This window comes from Cryptotermes secundus, unplaced genomic scaffold (genome assembly GCF_002891405.2).
Source record: "Cryptotermes secundus unplaced genomic scaffold, Csec_1.0 scaffold932, whole genome shotgun sequence".
NCBI lineage: Eukaryota > Metazoa > Arthropoda > Insecta > Blattodea > Kalotermitidae > Cryptotermes > Cryptotermes secundus.
In genome coordinates this window covers 137,604-157,332 of record NW_019727409.1, presented here as the reverse complement: position 1 = coordinate 157,332, position 19,729 = coordinate 137,604, and the positions used below count along the sequence as shown (strand labels likewise).

The 19,729-nt window shown below is 41.4% G+C and overlaps 1 protein-coding gene across 1 annotated transcript; it reads left to right on the top strand.

Moving 5' to 3' along the window:
• Nucleotides 1-1,838: 1,838 nt before the first annotated feature.
• Nucleotides 1,839-19,522, top strand: LOC111864754 (MD-2-related lipid-recognition protein). The gene is made up of 4 exons (XM_023852260.1): nucleotides 1,839-1,974; nucleotides 11,614-11,748; nucleotides 13,940-14,109; nucleotides 18,780-19,522. Exons 1-4 carry the CDS (start codon nucleotides 1,893-1,895, stop codon nucleotides 18,867-18,869), a joined length of 477 nt encoding a protein of 158 aa, XP_023708028.1. The 5' UTR covers nucleotides 1,839-1,892; the 3' UTR covers nucleotides 18,870-19,522.
• The last annotated feature ends 207 nt before the right edge of the window (nucleotides 19,523-19,729 follow it).

The window sequence follows — 19,729 nt, the reverse complement described above, 5'->3', positions numbered from 1 at the left end:
ATCTTCCGGGTAGTGACGGCGTACAGTCTGGTACACTGCGTTAAATCAGGAAGAAATTAACCGCAACTCTGAGGTAGCGAGCAACTGCTTGGCCGTTCATGGTGTTTACAATGCTGAACTTTCCGAATTAGTTGTCAATGGTCCTATGGCACACAAAAGTGAAATAAACGGAATTTATATTGCCCTGACTGGAAATACCAAGAGGACTGTTTCCGGCTGCCTTATTTTAAGCTCTCTACCTTTCAACTGATTCTAAACCCATTTAACCATTCTGATTCAACTGCAAATGTTATTTGCGTCGAATTATATGGGGAATTGATAGGGCTACCTTCTTCGTCGCCTGAAGAAAGCGCGAATAAACTCTGACATGAGAGTCGGTAGGTAACCCGGACAAGATTCAAAACAAAAAAACTAGTTAAAAGGTAAAGTTGTTGCTGTGCTTAACTAATTAAGCACTACTCAATGAAGACGTATGGGGGAGTGGATGAATAGATCGACATTTTCTTGACCTCGGCACCAGCTGGAGGTTAGTGGTCAGCTTCACGCCCCTGCCGCTTTACCCCTGGGGAAAGAGCCCCCGGTACCCATTGGATAGGAGGCTGGGTGAGTTCCAGAGCCATTCAAGACGACATGGAGAAGAGAAAATTCTTGACCCTACCGGGACTCAACTCCGAACCTTTGGTCGTCCAGCCCGTAGCCAGTCGTTATGCCAACTACTCTATCTCCGCTCATAAAAAAAAAAAAAGGTACCTCAGGAATATCAGGCTTGGAACGTTACCGCTATACCAACCTACTCAGTCTCTCTTCAATATCGCCCGAAATTATAAAAAGGCTCGTTTTCATCTCTCTCTCTCTCTCTCTCTCTATTTCCCGCAGAGATTTGAGATGTCTGAGAAAAGGCTATTGGGGATGTTTCATGTCAAGGGACAGGAAGTGTCAGTAGAATGCAGGAAATTAGGCAGCCGAGAGATTCATGATATGGTGACTTCCTCGTCAACTGACATAAAGCTATTAGAGAAATGGAATTAAAGTTTTACGGAACATGTAGCACGCTTGGAGAATGATAAATGCATACAAAGTTTTGGTTTAGAAACCTCAAGGGAAGAGAACATATGGGAGATCAACGAGCGGAGTGGAAGGATAATACAAAATGGTTTTGGGGAAACAGGGGATTAAGCTGTCGTCTGAAATTGTCTGGCTCAACAGTGTAGAATGTTACTCTTCTGTGGCCACGCTATGAACCCTCAGTTCCAAAGGAGGAAGTTTCTTGGTTAGCTGCGTATTTATAAACTTTACAAGAAAGGTAGGAGCCGGGATAACGACCAACTACTAGCTGGACGACAGAGGGGTCGGAGTTCGAGTCCCAGTAGGGTCAATAATTTTCTATTCTCGAAATCGTCCAGACCGGCTCTGTGGTTCACCCAACCTCCTCACCAATGGGTACTGGGGACTCTTTCCCCTGGGGCAAAGCGTTCTGGTCATGAAGCTGACCACTCACCTCCAACTAAGTGCGGAGGTCAAGAAAATGTGGATCTATGCATTCACTCCCCCATACACCTTCATGGAATAATGCTTAATTAGTTAAGCACAGGGACTTTTTTTTTCTTTGGCACTACAGCCCCAGTGGGCCTAGGCCTACCTCCATGAACTTCTCCGAAGCACATGGACTACTTCACCTTTTTCGGTGCAAGAGAGGCATATCGTGCATCACTGAGTTGTTTGAGGGGATAAAACTGTAGGTCAGAATGGTCAGAATTGCCTCAATTAGGTTACTGATAGGCCTGCAACACAACATGCGCGTCAGCCGGCCCAAGCAACCCAATGCGCAATGCTTTACTGTAATTGCGGCATTAAGCATTCAGCCCGTCAGCGGAGAGGACGCGTAGTTGAAGATGTGGTCACTGGCTGTGGTTTTGTTGCTGCTGAGGTACATCAGCGCAGAGGTCGTCACGTTCCAGAATTGTCCTGTATCTGGTGAGCTAATAGAATGTGGAGAATGCAAGAAATGTCACCAATTCAGATTACAAATAATGCTTTAACAATTTATAAGCAATTTTAAACGTTATAAAACAACTAAATTTTGAATTCTTCTACAGATCTGTTTAATACAGGAATTCAGAACGAGCTGTTTATGCATTCTTTGCACAAGTAAGGGCATCGTGTCCGTCCGTCCGCAACTCTCAGCACAGACACCCTGAATCAATTTTCATGAAATAACAAAACCACGTTTGTAGATGTCGCGGACTCCGTTGTCCGTATTACGTCTCAATCTTTGAAGACTCACGCATCAAAGTAAATTATAAAGATTTGCGGTAAATGGAGCGTAAACCTTTTTTGAGTAGTAATTGTCTAGTACAGCAATTCTCAAAGTTTTTGCTGCTGCAGAACCATAGAAAAATAAACGTTGCCGAAACTGTAGTTCTTTAAAATATTTTTAATTTAACCCTATACGCAGAAGTTAAATTAAGCCCACCTCATATTTTAGGGAAGATTTTATATTTTACGAGTACATACCTAATGCGACTGGTGGACCTGCTTGCTGGTCAAAAGAGCATTGAGTTTAGAACGATGTATCTTACTCTTAAATGTCATTGTTACTGCATATCCCGAGAACGATATTTCGCACAGATACGTGGTCTGTAATGGAAGCAGCTCCTTGACGTTTACAATTGAAACGTGGCCAATCAAAGGAACGATTGTGCTTGTATTTCTCGGAGTTCTCTCTGCCGAACTGTAGATTTATTTCTCACATTGTTTTGTTGCGTCGAATAATCCTTGTTCCATGAGAGGGAATATAAATTGGTTTCACAATCGCTAAGAAACTTCATCCACTGGAAAATAATCTTTTTGTAGCTTGTAAATCTTGTAAATATTCCATTATGTTTGAAATAATATAATTAGTTCTCCCATTCTCTGTTCAGTCGAAGCAACATCCAATGTCAGAAAGCAGTTTGTGACTTGGTCTCCGAAACTCTGTTTAGCATGAGAAGGATTTTTTTTTAATTTTTATTTTACAATCTACTCAATATACATAAGTAGAGTAATTAGTAAAAGGGATGGGTGTGTGTAATAATGAAGCAGGTATCATCCTCCGATGATTCTCTGGCCACATTCTATTTAGTCTTCTTCTATTGCTGGTTGGTTGAAGAGGTTTCTTGCTCTGATGACTTCTGTTACATATGGTATGGTTAGATCATTGTGTAAGGTAGCGTTTGATACTTATCAGGGAGCATTAATTAGTTTTCTTAGCGTTTTGAATTGGAACGTTTGCAGAATTTTTGTGTTGGAAGGTTTGCTGCATCCCCATAACTCTATCCCGTAGGTCCAGACTGGTTTTATTGTCGTTTTGTATAGGATTATTTTGTTTTCAAGAGATAGCTGTGATTTTTTGTCGATTAGCCAATTCATATTTCTGGTTTTGAGCTCTAGTTGTCTTCTCTTAGCTTTTATATGCGTTCTCCACTTTAGTTTTTCGTCAAGTTGGAGTCATAAATACTTAACTTCTTGTTTGATGGGTATGAGGATGTTGTTGATACTAACTTGCGGGCAGCAGGAGAAGGCTTGAGATTATTTACTTGCCGAGATATTTGCCATAGTCTTAGCTTAAGTAAGATTAAAGTTGGTCCTTAAATACGGGTGACAACTTCACCTTTTTCATTAAGTTATGACTATGGCCATTAATCGGCAAGTGAACAATTTCTATCCTTCTTTGATTGATTTAGTTCATGTAGCCCTTTAAACTCTTGATTTAGTTATGCTAATTTCTGGAGCCATACAGTATTATACAGATGTGATGAAAGCTCGAAGGGATGGTCAACCCTGAATAACAACATTTATGAGCGCAATTTGAATACACGAACCAGAATTCTGCCTCGTATTAGCCACATATTCTTTCTCTTTCCTAGTCGAGAACAATCTACATGTGGCCACTTTTTACAGCTTGGACATTTCACCCACTCTTCTCCAGGCTTTGATTTCAAAAATGGTGTATCACTTAATGAACATGTCGCTGTTTCTTCATTTTTTGCGTCCTTGTTTGGAGAGGAATTCTTTAATTTTTTCATTGCTTTTCTTACACATTTTCCAAAAGGTTCCCTCTTCAGAAAAATAAGTCGATTTGAATTCAAAGTTTGACTACTTTTTAACTCTAAATATGAGCTTGACGTGAGGAGATAAGTTTTGCCCCTTTTGCCTCCTTTCTCGTCAGTGAATTGTCAACCTTCGGAATGAATATTACATCTCTTGGAATCACATAAATTGATCTTATTCCTTTTCTGTGCCAGCCGGAATTGATAACTCCCGGTTCTCGCATATACTTGTTCACTTTTCTCTTTTGTCATGTCTGCTCTCTGAAGCAGGAAGTTCAAACTTACCGACACTAGGACCAGGAATATATGTCTTGTTGCCATGAAAGTCACTTTATAGCCCACTATGGCCGGCTCGGTCATAGTTCGAGATCTATGGTCGATATGTTGTCTCTGCAGCAGTAAGTTCTTCCGGGAAAGGTTTCTGTCAAAAGGGCAGATGCCAATGTTCTTAAGTTCAAACTCTGTGTTATTTTAAGTGGCTGTTGTTCAACAGACCTTGCCATGTAATTGGGCAACGTGACGAATTGCCACAAGTTTCTCCATATTCTGTCAGAAACATACCGCATTTTCTCGATGATAAAATATGCCTAAGGGTGATATAACCGAAACATCCAGGAGCTGCGATCGGTATGTGTTTGGCAGTATAAAAAGTATTTGCACAAGGTTTTCACTTGGCTTCTCCAAGAGCGCAATACCTTTGTTGTGAATAGCGTTTCCATCTAATGTCAGCGAAACAGATCTGAGTTGTAAAGGTAAGGTAAATTTGTCCCTGTGCTTAACTAATTAAGTTCTACGCCATGAAGGCACATGGGAGAGCGGATGGATAGGTCCACATTTTCTTGTCCTTGACGTTAATTGTAGGTGAGTATTCATCTTCACACCCCGGCCGCTTTACCCCCGGGGAAGGAGCCCACGGTACCAATTTTGTAGGAGGTTAGGTGGACGACATGGAGAAGAGAAAATTCTTGACACTACAGGGACTCGAACTTAGATTCCTCGGTCGTCCAGCCCGTAACCAGTCGCTATACCGATTATGCTTTCCCGGCTACCGTGCCTGAGTTGACCTTACCGATTTCAGAAAGTGATCGAACCACGTGGGACAAAACATTGTCTGCGTTCATCCCGACAGAAGACAGACCATGACACTCTCAGGAAGAGCTGCATCCAAGAGTTCTGGAGTCTCTCTCACGCATGGGAGTGTGAGAGAAGGAGCAAAGCATTGACATGCTAGCAATAAAAAAAAATCTGTCTCGGTACCAAATTTCAGATGCTTAATTTCAATAACTCAGTATCTATTGCTCTAAGACCTACAGCGAAAGTCGGATTTAGCGAAGCTTCCATACTGATATTTCATATTCCAAACAAATATTGTCCCCAAAAAAGTGACAAGAGTCTTCGAAAATCTGTAAAGACAGCACTTTAGGAACCTAAAAGAATGTTGCCCTCACTTCTGATTTGCAACGGCTATCACTGATATTTTCGATAGGGGAGTTTAAATTTGTTATTTTCCTGTTTTCTAATTTTCAACCCTGAAGATACTGGCAATGTATTCTTCCGAGTCATCTGTGTGCCAATTACGTACATACGCGATATCACATTCTAGAAGATAGTAGGACTAATTCTTCAATTGTAATTATCTGCGTAACTTTTTAAGGATATGAAACTTGTGCGTTAACTCAGAAGGAAGGACAGAAATCGAGGGATCTGAAAAGGTAATGATGCCGACAATATTAAAGAAAAATACGTAAATAGGAGCTTCATAGTTAATTCTTTTCCTGTCATTGATAGCGCGATAAATTAATGTGTTATCCTTGCGTGGGGTGGGGAAAAATGAATACATAAGGAGTTCGATTGGAAATCCTAATGAGAGGTCAAGGACGCAGGATGGGAGTAATACTAAAATGGTTATGAAAGTGTTGAAGGTGGGTTGACAAAAGTACCTGACATGCTAATGGTGATGAAGATAAGCTTCGGGTTTCACAGCAACATCAAGTTTGTTTCTACAGTCTAAACAGCTGTCGAGTACTGTATGCAGCGAGTCGCCGATGACCAGTTAAGATGCCCGCACTTGAAGCTACGAGTCCATGCCCCTGGCCCTTACCCAGGGTCACGACCCGAAACACCACGCGTCGTTCCGCGCGGTTCTGTACCTGGAAATCAGTGGTGGTACAGACGACGGGCGCCACTTATATCGGTGCACCGAACGACTGATGTTCCTTGGTACACACGCACTGAGTTATCGATTTCATAACATGAAGATAATTGAATGCTTGATTATAGAACCATCAGTATTTTCGTCTCGTGGCGGAAACTGGCCAAAGTCTGTCTGAGGTCACGACTTTATGATGTCGGTTTGATATGCGAACAAGAGGCACAGAAAGGGAGAAGCATAATGATAGGAAACTACATCACGAATTTTGTCGAAAATTCTGTTTGGGTTTAACATTATTTGTATACTTCTCTGCCTCTCATTTTTTCTTAATTTCTGTATTAGAAATTATCCTTCATTGAGCAGTTTGCGAACAGAAAGCGGTAAACTCGTCTTCAACTTGCGTAAAATTGAGATTTACACTAGACACAGACGAACCAAACCCCAGCTACATTAATGTGGACAGTTGGTTTGAAATTTGCGTAGCTTCTGAAATTAAATATAGGCAGACAGAAGGACAGACACAACTCCCTTATATCGGTACGGGCTTTGCAAAGAGCGCATAAAACTAGAGATGGGTACTCACAGCCAAGAATCGAACTGGTTATTATAGAATACAAAGAAGAGGCTGAAACGTAAGGGTGCGGACTGAATGACATGAATAACTCATGATCGGTGTTACCCACTTCTCCGAGGGGGGTACTGACCATGCAAATAATTTAGTCAAGGTCTGTCGAGTGCTTAACTATTCAGAGAAGTTACTGAAAGAAAAGCTTGATAGAACAGGTAATGCCATGGGATAAATGTTGCGTTCTTTCTTTCAAGTGGAAGTGGGAACAATTTTGTAAACACCTTCGAGTCCTTTCTAATGAAGAATAATAAGTTTAGTGGCTGGACATATGTAATTTATTTATAATTATTAATTCTGAAGTTCAATTTGCTGGACAGATATATCTTCAGCCTAACCAGTGTTGGTGAACAGTTTCGTTGCCTCGTACCAAATTTGCATCAAAAATCATTAGGAGCAAAATATAATTGCTCCAGCAGTCTCAATGCCGGATGTATGCCACGGAGTGTATATGGTTATTCGGAGATCTGTGCTTCTATAAACGGAATTCTCTTCCATGTGAGCTGGTCTCTAGCCTGGCTTTATGTAAGACTGCGGTAAGCGTCGAGGTGTCAGTTTTGTATTTCCTTTTTCAATAAATACTCTGTAGGTCTAATAAAATGATTCCATCAGCATTTCGCTATCCTCTTAATGGCGAAGTGCTCTGAAATAAACAATATCTTTATATCACATTAGAATATTTATATATCTCAAATGAAAACGAGCCCACAGTGGTGTCCAATGGTTGGTCATCCTTGCCTTAGATGTTGAAGCGACCCACCGTATTCTTACTTATATCAACTTGCAAATATTAATTTTATGAAGCAGTCAATTTTCAGTCCTATTTTCTGTTTCAGCAAGGGATCGCCACTGGCGAGCCTTGGGAGTGTTAAGCTGTCTAACATGTTCGGTCAGTAAAAAAGAAATTAATTATTTTCTTAGCTCCATTAATTTCCTTTTTGTTTGTGGTGGAAAACAAAATAAAATAAACGTAAATATATCGCGTACACTTTCTCACATGATCTTGACAGATCACAGCCTTCCCGTTTTCTACGAAAATTTGGACCGCTATAGGGCATATTCTTATTTTCCTGACACCAACTCTGCAGAATCATTCAGAAAATTAGCGTAGTTGGTTGAGGCACTATGCTACAAGCCGGAAGGTCGCGGGTTCAAGTCCCGATGAGGTCATTGGATTTTTTTCCAATTGACTTAATCCTTCCAGCCGCACTATGGCCCTGGGGTCGCCTGAGCCTCTAACAGAAATGAGTACCAGGAATTAATTAAATAGTTTTCCTGGGGAGTAAAGCGTGGCCGGCGCGTAAGTTTGACAACCTTACCGCCACCTTTGAGCCGATTGTCTAGATAATGTGAGACCCTCAAAGTCTTACACCCCTATGGGCCTTCACGGCCTGTTGCAGGGATAGTTTTACTTTACTTTCTTTACTTTTTTTTCTTTGGCACTAAGGCCCTAGTGGGCCTAGGCCTGCCTCCATGAACTTCTCCGTTCACCTCCGTTTTTCTAGATCTTAGACATTCGGTAGGACTCCTTGGGCGGGTGATCAGCTCGTCGCAAGGCCTCTACCTGTACACAAACACAGAAAAACGCGCACACACAAACTAAACATCCATGCCCTGAGTGAAACTCGAACCCACGATCCCGGTTTCCAAGCGAGCGAAGACAGTACATGCCTTAGACCGCTCGGCTACCGTGACCGGCTACTTACTTTACTTTACGTATATAAATTTACGAAATATAATCAAAATCATTAGAGTTGTTGTGGCGGAAATAACCATTTTGTGTGTGACAGCCCCTATGAATGGCCCCAATTTTTGTAGATTCATTGGGCACCGGTCTATGGTGGATGGGCTCTTAAATATTGAATGTGAATAGAAACCGTCAAACCGTTCAGCCACTAGCGAAGTGCATGTGTACGCATGCGCAGATAGGCCCACGTACAGACAGAATTCACCATTGTGTTCTCTGTGCTCGAAACGTGTAATTCTGTATAAATGTAGGGACAGATTTCTTCATAATATGTTCTCGTAATATGTATAGATTTCAAATAATTGGTAGTAGTAAATTCACAGTAATAAACACCACGTTCTTTTTGAATATGTACAATTTTAATAACATCAATGCTCGTAAATTACGCTCCACTAACTCATTTTCATTATCATGCAGCGTGAAGAACTGTGAGTTGGCCCTTCTCAGAGGCCTACAAGTAATTATGTTAGCATAAGTATGCGATTGCACTGCCATATACATGATGCAATGCGACTGCAGGATTGGCATTCCCACTAACCACTGTAGCTGCTACATGATTTATTATAACAGAGCATTGAATTTGAATATTGCAGTAAACGGAATAAAGATGGTCGTTATTGAAGCAAATATGACTATGAGAAAGATGAGCGGATAATTAAACAAGTCAGTAATTTCAATTACTTAGGTTTTATAATTACAGTAACAGAGAAGAGAGATTTAGAAATAAAAACTAAGAGATTCAACCAAATGTGCTGCACAATAAGAACATGGAAGAGCAAGATAAGAAAAGATAATCGGATAGCATTTTATAAAACCGTATCGGTCGGTATAGTTCTCCTGCGGATTAAAGCCACGGAGTTTGTTTTGTTTGTTTATGTCGGTACCTATATATAAAAGGAGAAGCAAAAATTTTAACTGGAGATATTAAAAATTTTCTAGTCTTTTAACAGAAGGACCAAATAAAAATTAAAATTGTGAACGAACTGAACGTTTTTACTTTAAATAATAAAATTATAAATTCTAAGTTCTACCAATGGAAAATAAACGAATTACAAAGAATACGACAAAATAAGACGACGAAACATACGGAGCCTACAATTAAGATGGCGGGACTAACATACTCTACAAGAGGACGAAACACACCAAATATGGCCTAATCAATGAAAATATGGTGATGGTGATGGTGATCACGATGACGATGACGATGACGATGACGATGACGATGACGATGACTACCGTAAAGTATTCCAAAATGATTACCCAGGCTCGCCTCACTTTTTCGTAATTCTGCCTCTGCTGCACTTAGCATTAGCAACTGCAGCACGCTCTCCACGCATGCGTCTGATGCACATCGAGCTGCACGCATGTAACGTAGGAAGAACATGCGGGGTCACAGTCATGATTTGTTCCTCGTGTAGTACTATTAAACACGGAACATACGAGTACAGCTTACGAATCGCAGAAAACAGACTTCGTGGCCATACAAACGTAGCAACGAACAAAGACAAAGTGACTGTCAAAATGCTAACATGTCATGAGTCAAAAGTGGAGAGATTTGCTGTGAAATTATACTGCCTCTTTGTTCTCAAGCAAGTGGTAAATGTACAGCGCCTTCTTCGTGGAATTTTAAAAATTCACTTTGTTGAGTTCGAGGAGATCTAGGTTAAGTTGTTGGGGGGCGGGGGTGAGGTGTTAGAGATCGTTAAATTAGTAACAAGAAATTTTGCAAAGAACTAATCTCCTGGGTTCAGCTACTGTGACATGGACCGCATAGGAAAGGAGGCGTCCAACAATTCTCCTCTTGTTGCCTGTGTATTCGTTGCCGCGGTAACGTTTTCATGGAGCCGCTGCATAGCAACGACAGGGTGTTGCATACACGGACAAACAAACTGTTGAGAGCGAGTTACGAAGTGCGTCGTTCAGATGGACTCAGGTGCCATGATACATATATCAAGTTTCATAAAATTGCTTCAGGCATTTCGAAGTTGATAGGAAAGGGGTGGGGGAGATTCAGAGAGAGACAAACAGCATGGCGATCATATAAGGGTACTTTTATTTTTTAGAAATAAGGAAAGTGGGTTAAAAACCCATTAGGTCTATATTGCCGTATCATTTTACTCCTCATAAACATACTACCAGTATTTTCTATTTACACGTTTATTTCATTTCCGCAAATCGACAACTGTGGTGGATTTTCTTTTCTTTGTTCATAAAGTACTGCAGTCATAATTTTTACATATTTCTCTCTTTGCCAAATGAATTCATTACTGACAGATGTGGCAACAGACGGAAACGCATTTAGACCGAAAATGATGGTTGAACACTTGTACCGCACTACGGAGCTGAGCTTTTCGTAATTTTGCTCAGTTCTCCCAAAAAATTCTGATATACCAGAAAATAGATCACGCCCGCCTCTTTCCATATCAATCCCATTTCACCATTCGTAATAATATTCCCATTCGACGCTATATAGCCTGTGCAGCTGGGAAAGCGTCATTAATCCCTTGCTCTACAATTTTTATTTCCTGACATACGAACTAAAGTTATTATTTTGTAAATGTAAAATGATTTACGTCTTTGCAACAGAAAAAGCAGAATGATTATTTATTAGGAAATCTTGTTAAAACTTCTGTTCCTTTAACAGAAGTCCAGGCTTCAGTGAGATTATTGCCCCTTTATTGGCCGTCACAAAACCTCAACGGCCTTAACACTGGCCTGCGCGTTTGACTCCTTTTCTCCTCATAAAGGCAGTATCAAGGTGATAAAAGCTGAAGTTTCTCGCCAGACGTCAGAATATGGTTAAGAACCCAGACAGGATTCGAAACAAAGACGATGGGTCATCTGAGGACTCGGCCGCACTGCAGCAAATGGCAGTCCCTTCGAATGTGTGCTGCGTTGTTCTGCTTTGCGTACGCTTCTTTACTACGTGCCGTCAGTACCGCAAGCAACACCAAAATATAGGAATTCCAAAAATCACTACTTACACTGATTTGTGTTTCAGATGACGATCCTGCCCTGGAGCCGAACTGCACCATCAATGAAGTAAGAATCTCACCATGTGTAGAAGCGTTGGAGAATTTGCCCTGCAAAATTAAAAGGGGCCGATCAGCCTCCATCCAGTTCGACTTCACGCCCAGTAAGTGTCTTGTGTGACCTACTATCATCTGAATCACACGACCCTTTTCTTTAAATCTTGGCATGAAATTATTTTCATTAGAAGCCATATCCGACGTTATAAACTAGATTTCTGACGTCATGTAGTTCACAGTGCCAACACGGCAACTGCGATATGACATTGCATTGCGCAGTGTGTTTCGTATATTTTTTGTGCTGCGTGTATTTTATTCTGTTGTGTCTTGTATAGATATGTAGTTATGAATTGTAAAAAGTAAAAGTAAAGCTATCCCTGTAACAGGCCGTGGAGGCCCATAGGGTTGTGAGATGTTGAGGATCCCACATTTTCTAGATAATCGGCTCACAGAAGGTGGCAAGGTTTTCAGCCTTACACACTGGCCGCCCTTTACCCCCAGGAATATTCCTGGTACTCGTTTCTGTTAGAGGCTGAGTCGACCCCATGGCCATAATGCGGCTGGAAGGATTAGGTCAATTGGAAAAAAGAATCCAATAAACAGTGCCAAATTTAAGAAAGCCAGTCACCAAACACACTGCAAACAAAGGCGAATTATACTTCGGAATTCAGAATTGAACCATAAAAAGGGTTTCGAGGGTTCATGAAGTGTAGCAGTTTAACCAAAATAATTTTAGCGTTCCTGATGACGGCGCCGTAGGAGGGAAGATGTTGTGTAAATAGGACAAATAAAACGAAAGAATGAGAATTTTCATTAAAAATTAAATTTTGAATTAAAAATTATGGTATAAGTTACACAAAAGACGGAAACAAATACTCGAACATGGAAAGAATGCAATGCCACAGTAAGAAGAAAATGCTCATTCAAGTCTCAGTTCTATACAGAAAGTGATGAACACGGCTGTGTAACAGCAGTTCCACTGTATTTTCGTCTTAGGTTCCATTATGTGTTCCGTATATAAATAATCTGAGACGCATCACAGAACTTGCAGCGTGGTGTGTAGCACTTCTTATTCAGAAGGTCTCGGCTTCATATCCCGACCCAGGGAACGCTATCCTGGCCGAGTACAAATATTATGTTTCTGGACATTACCCATATTCCTCTTGTCATCTAAAAACGATATCCTATTTATATTTTAAAACACATTTCAGAGACTGGATTCTGTCTCTATCTCCAGGTAAAACCTACTTATTTGGGCCCAGTCGATAGAGCTAGTCCCTGTGTGTCCCTGCCTCCCGAGATAGGGACTAGCCCTATCGATTGGGCCCAAATGAATAGGTTTTACCTGGAGACTGGGCTGCGCCACAGCTCAAGCGGTTACTCGCTGGCTTCCCACCGCGGCGGCCCGGGTTCGATCCCGGGGTCTGGTCAAGTGGGATTTGTGGTGGACAAAGTGGCGCTGCGGCAGGTTTCCTCCGAGTACTTCTGTTTCCCCTGCCAATCTTCACTCCACCAATTGCTCGACAATCACCCTCACCTATCATCTGGGGCTGGTACAATAGGCCAGAAGTGGCCGCAGTACAAGGGACTTAGTCCCACCTCACTAGCAATAAAAAAAGATACCTGAAACTGAGACAGAATCCAGTCCCCGAAACTTTGTATTTTGAAAAATAAACAGGACGATGGATAATGTTCAGAAACATCATATGTGTACTAATGTACCATGGTCACAAACTTTTAGATCTTATCCTGGCCGAGGTTATTAGTGGTTTCCTGGGTCCCTCCAGTCAAATGCCGTGATAATACCTCACTGTAGGCCATGACCACTTCCTTCCACGTCCTTCACAGTTCGTTATGCACAAATCTTGCTGCCATTCATGTGTAGCATGTTTAATTAAAAGAGAACGCTGTCTGAACGTACGTGTGAGTCATTAGGTTGAAATCTAATGGACCGTCATCCGATTACGACTTTAATGTAATGTAATTCCATGAGTACAATCCTCACTCTTTCCACATTTCAAGTATGCAGAAAAAAAACATTGCTCTAAGCCATATTTATCCATGCTCAGCTCCATTCGGCATTTCATTACAAATTTCCACAGCAAACACAGATCCACCCCCACCCCCCCCAATATAATTTTACAAAACTGTGCTGTGTGTTATATTTGCGAGAGTACAGTTCATATAATCTGGTATATGAGTGCAGATCGGAACATTCCCCGAGTGTCATGTATTGCAGTTTGGGATTCCACATCGGTTTATCGGCGTTGTCGACAGATGAACATGTTTTGCTTCCAGCTGTGGGTAGTGAGACATTGACGGGCAAAGTCTACTGGGTTAATCAGATGGGAGACCTACCTTTTGTGGGGATGAACTCTGATGCCTGTACTTTTACTACATGCCCCATCCAGCCAGATAGGAGGCAGACTTACGAATACCAGCTCAGCATTTCCAAGAGGTTCCCAGTGGTGAGTAGAAATGTGTAAGCCTGTAGCGGTGTCTGAAAGCGCTCTAGCCTATTTCCTGCTCTAAGAAATAGTATGTCTGTATATACTACCTCGCCGGTCACGGTAGCCGAGCGGTCTAAGGCATGTACTGTCTTCGCTCGCTTGGAAACCGAGATCGTGGTTTCGAATCCCACTCAGTGTATGGATGTTTAGTTTGTGCGTGTGCGTTTTTCTGTGTTCATGTACAGGTAGAGGCCTTGCGACGTGCTGATCACCCGCCCAAGGAGTCCTACCGAATGTGTAAGATCTAGAAAAACCGAAGTGAACGGAGAAGTTCATGGAGGTAGGCCTAGGCCCACTGGGGCTGTAGTGCCAAGGAAAAACAAAAATGCTACCTCATATGGGTCTGTCCCCTAATGACATTTGCAATCACGAAAGGATTTTAACGAAACTGTGTACAGATATTCCAATAGTGCCTATCCCATTTTAAATTCCTTAACACAAATGGCGGAATTTGGATAGTTCAGTCAGTATAGTGACTAAACAACTGACTGAACAACGCAGTATCAGGGTTCCATTACCGACAGGGACAAGAGGTTTCTGTTTTTCCCACACGGGCTCTGGTTTAAAACAAACCTCCTATGTAAAGGCGCGTCCACATTACTCGTGCTCGTGCTCGCTAGGCTTGTGCTCGTCAGGAGACTCTTCTGGCTTTTACTTGTGCTCGTAAATCTTCGTCCACACTATTTCAGTTGCTCGCCAGGCTTCGGCGCGTGAGGATCCGTATATTTACTCGTAGTGTGTATAGGCTGTAGTCGTATTTTAATTTATTGGCTATAGTTCTTATATTAAATGTTTAAATTTGCTTGTCTCGTGACTTGTCATATCGTCCACATTACTCGCGAGCATAGCGAGTCACACGAGCACGATTAATTTGGACGCGCCTTAATACGAATTAGGAAATTTTGCCGGGGGTAAATTAGTTGGGGCGTAAAGCTAACTACTCAGCTCCACCTGGCGGGAAGTTACGAATGCGTGGAATTATATATTCACTCGTGATGCTGAATTAAGAACAGAAATAAATGATCTTTTATAAACACACATGATATCAACAATTCATTCTTCGTAACTTCTGATTTGTGACAGTAGCTCCACTTTAACGAGAATCTATATAGGGAGGCTCTTAACTTTGTTGGTCGGTTCGCGGCCCTGCGCTTCATGGCGACTGGTGCACCGTCGGTTGCGAGGCGCATACGATTTTTTTTTTTCGATGAATCAGTGTGCCTTATGGCCGACAAAGTTTGGAATTTATTTATGTACGTCACCAATGTGAAATACGGATCTGCTAGAAAGTGTCGACGTAAATTTTGTGACGAAAGAGTTCCCAACAGTCAAACAATTTATAATGTGTTGAAAAAACTTAGATCAACGGGGCTCGTAATAAACAAGAAAAAACATAAGTGCTTACTGAGAAGAAGTTACATGACACAGGGACCAGACTTGGACATACACATACACCTAGAAAATCACCGAAACGTCTAGCTCAAGATATTGGAGTGTCAAAGTCGCTACTGGAGTTCACAGAATTCACATCTAACCCACAAAGTCTTGCTAGATCCACTGGAAGTAGGTGTTTGGTGCGCTGTGAGTGCAAAAAGGATTGCGGGACCTGTGTTTTCCAACGAAACAGTTAATTGCGGAAGATGTGTACAGGTCATTCTCGGGCAGTCCTTTCCAGAGTTAACAGAAGAAGAAAGACTCTATGGCTGCTTTCAGCAAGACTCAGCTACTGCCCACACTGCACCCATGTCTATGCAGGCTTTGTCTGATGTCTCCGGGAACAGAATTATCAGCAGTGATATCTGGTCAGCACGTTCACCTGATCTTAATCCTCGTGATTTTTTCTTCTGGGGTTGTTTGAAGGACAAAGTTCACAACAGTAACCCCCGAACGAAAGAACTAAAAGAAAATATTCGTAGGGAAATTGTAAATATTCCTGCAGAACATCATCAAACGGTAGGTCAGAACTTCTTCCGCCGGTGCGAGGATGGTCTACGCGTAGAGGAACATCATTTTCAACACTTCCTGTGATCTGTGGATTGTTAACTACTTCATTCCGAACGTTATCGGCCATCAGGCATAGTGATTCATCGGCAAAATTCGTATGCGTCTCGTAGCTGGCGGTGTACCGGTCGCCGTGAAGCGCAGAGCCGTGAACCGGTCAACAAAGCTAAAATCCTCCGCGTAGAAGGTATTTTTTTATTGCTAGTGGGGTGGGACCAAGTCTCTTGTACTGCGGCCACATCTGGCCTATTGTACCAGCCCCAGATGATAGGTGAGGGTGATTGTGGAGCAATTGGTGGAATGAAGATTGGCAGGGGAAACCGAAGTACTCGGAGAAGACCTGCCCCAGCGCCACTTTGTCCACCACAAATCCCACTTAACCAGACCCGGGATTGAACCCGGGCCGCCGCGATGGGAAGCCAGCGACTAACCGCTTGAGCTATGGCGCGGCCTACAAGGGACTTAGTCCCACCCCACTAGCAATAAAAAGAATCCCAAAAGACAGAATTTCTTATTTCGCATATTTCCTATATGAGTCATTTATAACAGGCCTAATCTAATTCCAAATTTTATGAACATTTGAAGACTAATGTGATCCTGCAGTCAATAACTTATACTGTGGTATCCTGTCTGTTGTGAACCGGAGAGCCGTGTCATATGATGACACATGTTCCACACACAAACTACTACGAGTATTAAGATGCCTAAAGACATGATCAAACAGACGTTATAAGCTACACGTAAGAGTGTCATACGATCTTGTTTCACACGAGACGACCCTGCATCGCACCATACAAGGTACAAAAGCCTTAATTTCTACACACGACTAGGTCAAGCCCCATATTATTTTTTCAGTGTTAATGATATTTTGTGATAAGATCTGTTGTAAATGACTCGTATAGAAAACAAAATTAAATAATTCAGGTAAAAATATGTAAAATCTTTCAATACTCGACGAACCTGAAAATGGTCGTTTGAGGCTGAAATATATTAGGCTTCGTAATTATATATGAATTACGTATGGAATGCAAGTGAGGGTATTCTTGTGTTTATTTTACTCACAAATATTTATTATTTTTACAGTAAAATTAGAAATATGAGAACGTTACGAAATTTAGAAGTTATATTATCTAACAATTTTCAGGTAGAGGAAATCTGTACTAATGGACATAACATATATTTGTTTGGTATATTCATAAGTTGTATAACTTTTAACATACAATTCATACCAGTTTCTCCTAATATATCGGGCAGAATAATGGAAAGTAAGTTTCATTAGACTGTCGCAAAGTGTTTTGTTCCCTTCATAAGGAAGAAGCAGGATGGCGTAGCAACAGTTCTGTAGGTTTATATGCTGGAGGTCCCGCTTTCAAATCTTGACCAAGTTACTGTCTCATGAAGATTTTTCGTAATTTTCTCGCTTTTTCTTACTTTATTTTGGGCCACGGTGGAATGATGTGTACATCTTGAAGCAGGCCACTTCCGCCTCACATCTAAGTCATAATCATTACATTTAATTAGACACCACACATCAGTCCTTAAAACCTCAAGATTCAGTCCGGAAATGAATCTTCAGGAAGGCTCAGGGGTTTACTTACAATCCTGGTAGGCCCACTTGAGGCGCCTAAGGACAGCGCGCACTGCATCTGCTCTTCTCAACTCAAGCTTTGGTCCATGTACTCGTATACTGCTTCAGTGGGGCGTTCACATGCCGAGCGGAGCAGATCTGTGCTTAACTGAGCGGAAGTAGTGCTAGGGACCAAATTAATTCCAACTGATCTTCTTTTCTTTTTTCCTTCTGGGCTGATGGAAGCCAGTATGCGCCGTCTCTAATCGTAAACGTAGGAAATGGAGCTTGAGCAAACCTTCCATCTAAATCCAGAGTATAACAGTACGCGAAACGTTACGTTTCTTCATGCAATAGGATATTCAGGGGTGGTCATGCTGATGAGGCAAATTCGTAGGATCACTGAACCAGATGTACAGATTTTGAACTCGAAATATATATTTGAATTCTCTCATTCTGGTCCGCTGCACTATTAAGTTAGAAAGTTAATATAATTTTCCGTCCAGTAAGGACGGCAAGTAAGTAAATAAGGCAAGGAAAATAAAAGTGATGTGACTTCTATTGCCGCACTGCACGGAAAATTATATTAACTTTCTATCGAAATATATGTCTGTTGCTCCATTGGAGGGGTAATAATTAAGACGGAGTAAAGACATTGCTCTTATATTTGCCCTGCTCATTTGGGAAACTGCTAAAAGTCTCCTGAGAAAAACTAGATTAAAAATATGTTTGTAAGTTTTGAGGTTTTCATGGCGATGACTATGAAGAAAGTCGTCTTCTGGGTTTTGGCGCCGTGTATTCTTCGTTTTGGCTGACTTTTCGGAGGAACGTATCGCCTCCATCTTCAGAGCAGGTGAATGGCTTGTGAATGCAGAAAGCAGCTACTGCTTTCTGCATTCACAAACGAATAATACACGGCGCCAAAACCCAGAAGACGACTTTCTTCAAGAATATGTTTGTTTATTGGAACAGTGCTTACGTGAGTGATTACAGAGATGTCATGTGCACATAACAAAGGATCAATATGGCGGATGTAGAAGAAGTGACTGTATGCTTGCAGAGGGCGTACGACATAAAATGGCGGCTGTGGAATGAGGATTCGGATCTACTGGAGTGCTGCTTCACTACCAAGATTAAGCTGACTAAGTAGTAAAGCGAGGCTCCAACCGCCATCTCCTCTCTTAAGCGAACCATGTTTTAGACACAAACTTCGAAAGTCAGCAAATCAACATGAAGTGGGAACGGTATAAGTTTGTTAGTAATATTAGGTATGGACTATGAGACACTTGTGGGTGTATTTGTGACACAACAGAACATATTCCGGTACAAGCGTATGTGATGCTTCCTCTACGTGTCAAACGCCGTAAGGATATCGTGTCAACTGCGCACACACACCCACACAGACAATTCTATGTAATTGCAGTAAACCTTTTGACGCGGTCTATTTTGAAGATTGTGTGACTTCCGCCCATTAAAGTGATGTAAACTGCTTTGACAGTTGTAGAATGTCACTACATTAAATTATGGGTATTTTACTTAGGGAGTAAGGATGTGGCAATTCACAAGAATTTAATGTGAAATATTTTAATCAATTATAAATGATGTGTTTCAGCAAATATTGGCCCAATGAGCAGTTCTTTCCTTCGACATACCTCCGAAAATTGTCTGCACTATTTATGCAGCCATGTTACTTGTGACGTGTTAAAATGTGTATGGAATATTTAAAAATGTTATAGAGGAATACGTCATCTGTTTAATGTCTTTAGACATTATTCAATAAATGGTCTACAAATTTAAGTAAAAGTGTATTATATTTTCTTAATGTGATGTTTAACAATTTAGTGTGGGTCGTGTTTGGATGTTGACAGACATCACAAGGTTCCCATTATTTGTGACAAGGCAGTGAACAATGGATCCCGAGCAGTGAAATTATCTTATCACAGATTCTACTAGTCCTAACATATATTTACTACTGACCCACCAGAACATGTCCTGTCCTCAAGTTGCGGA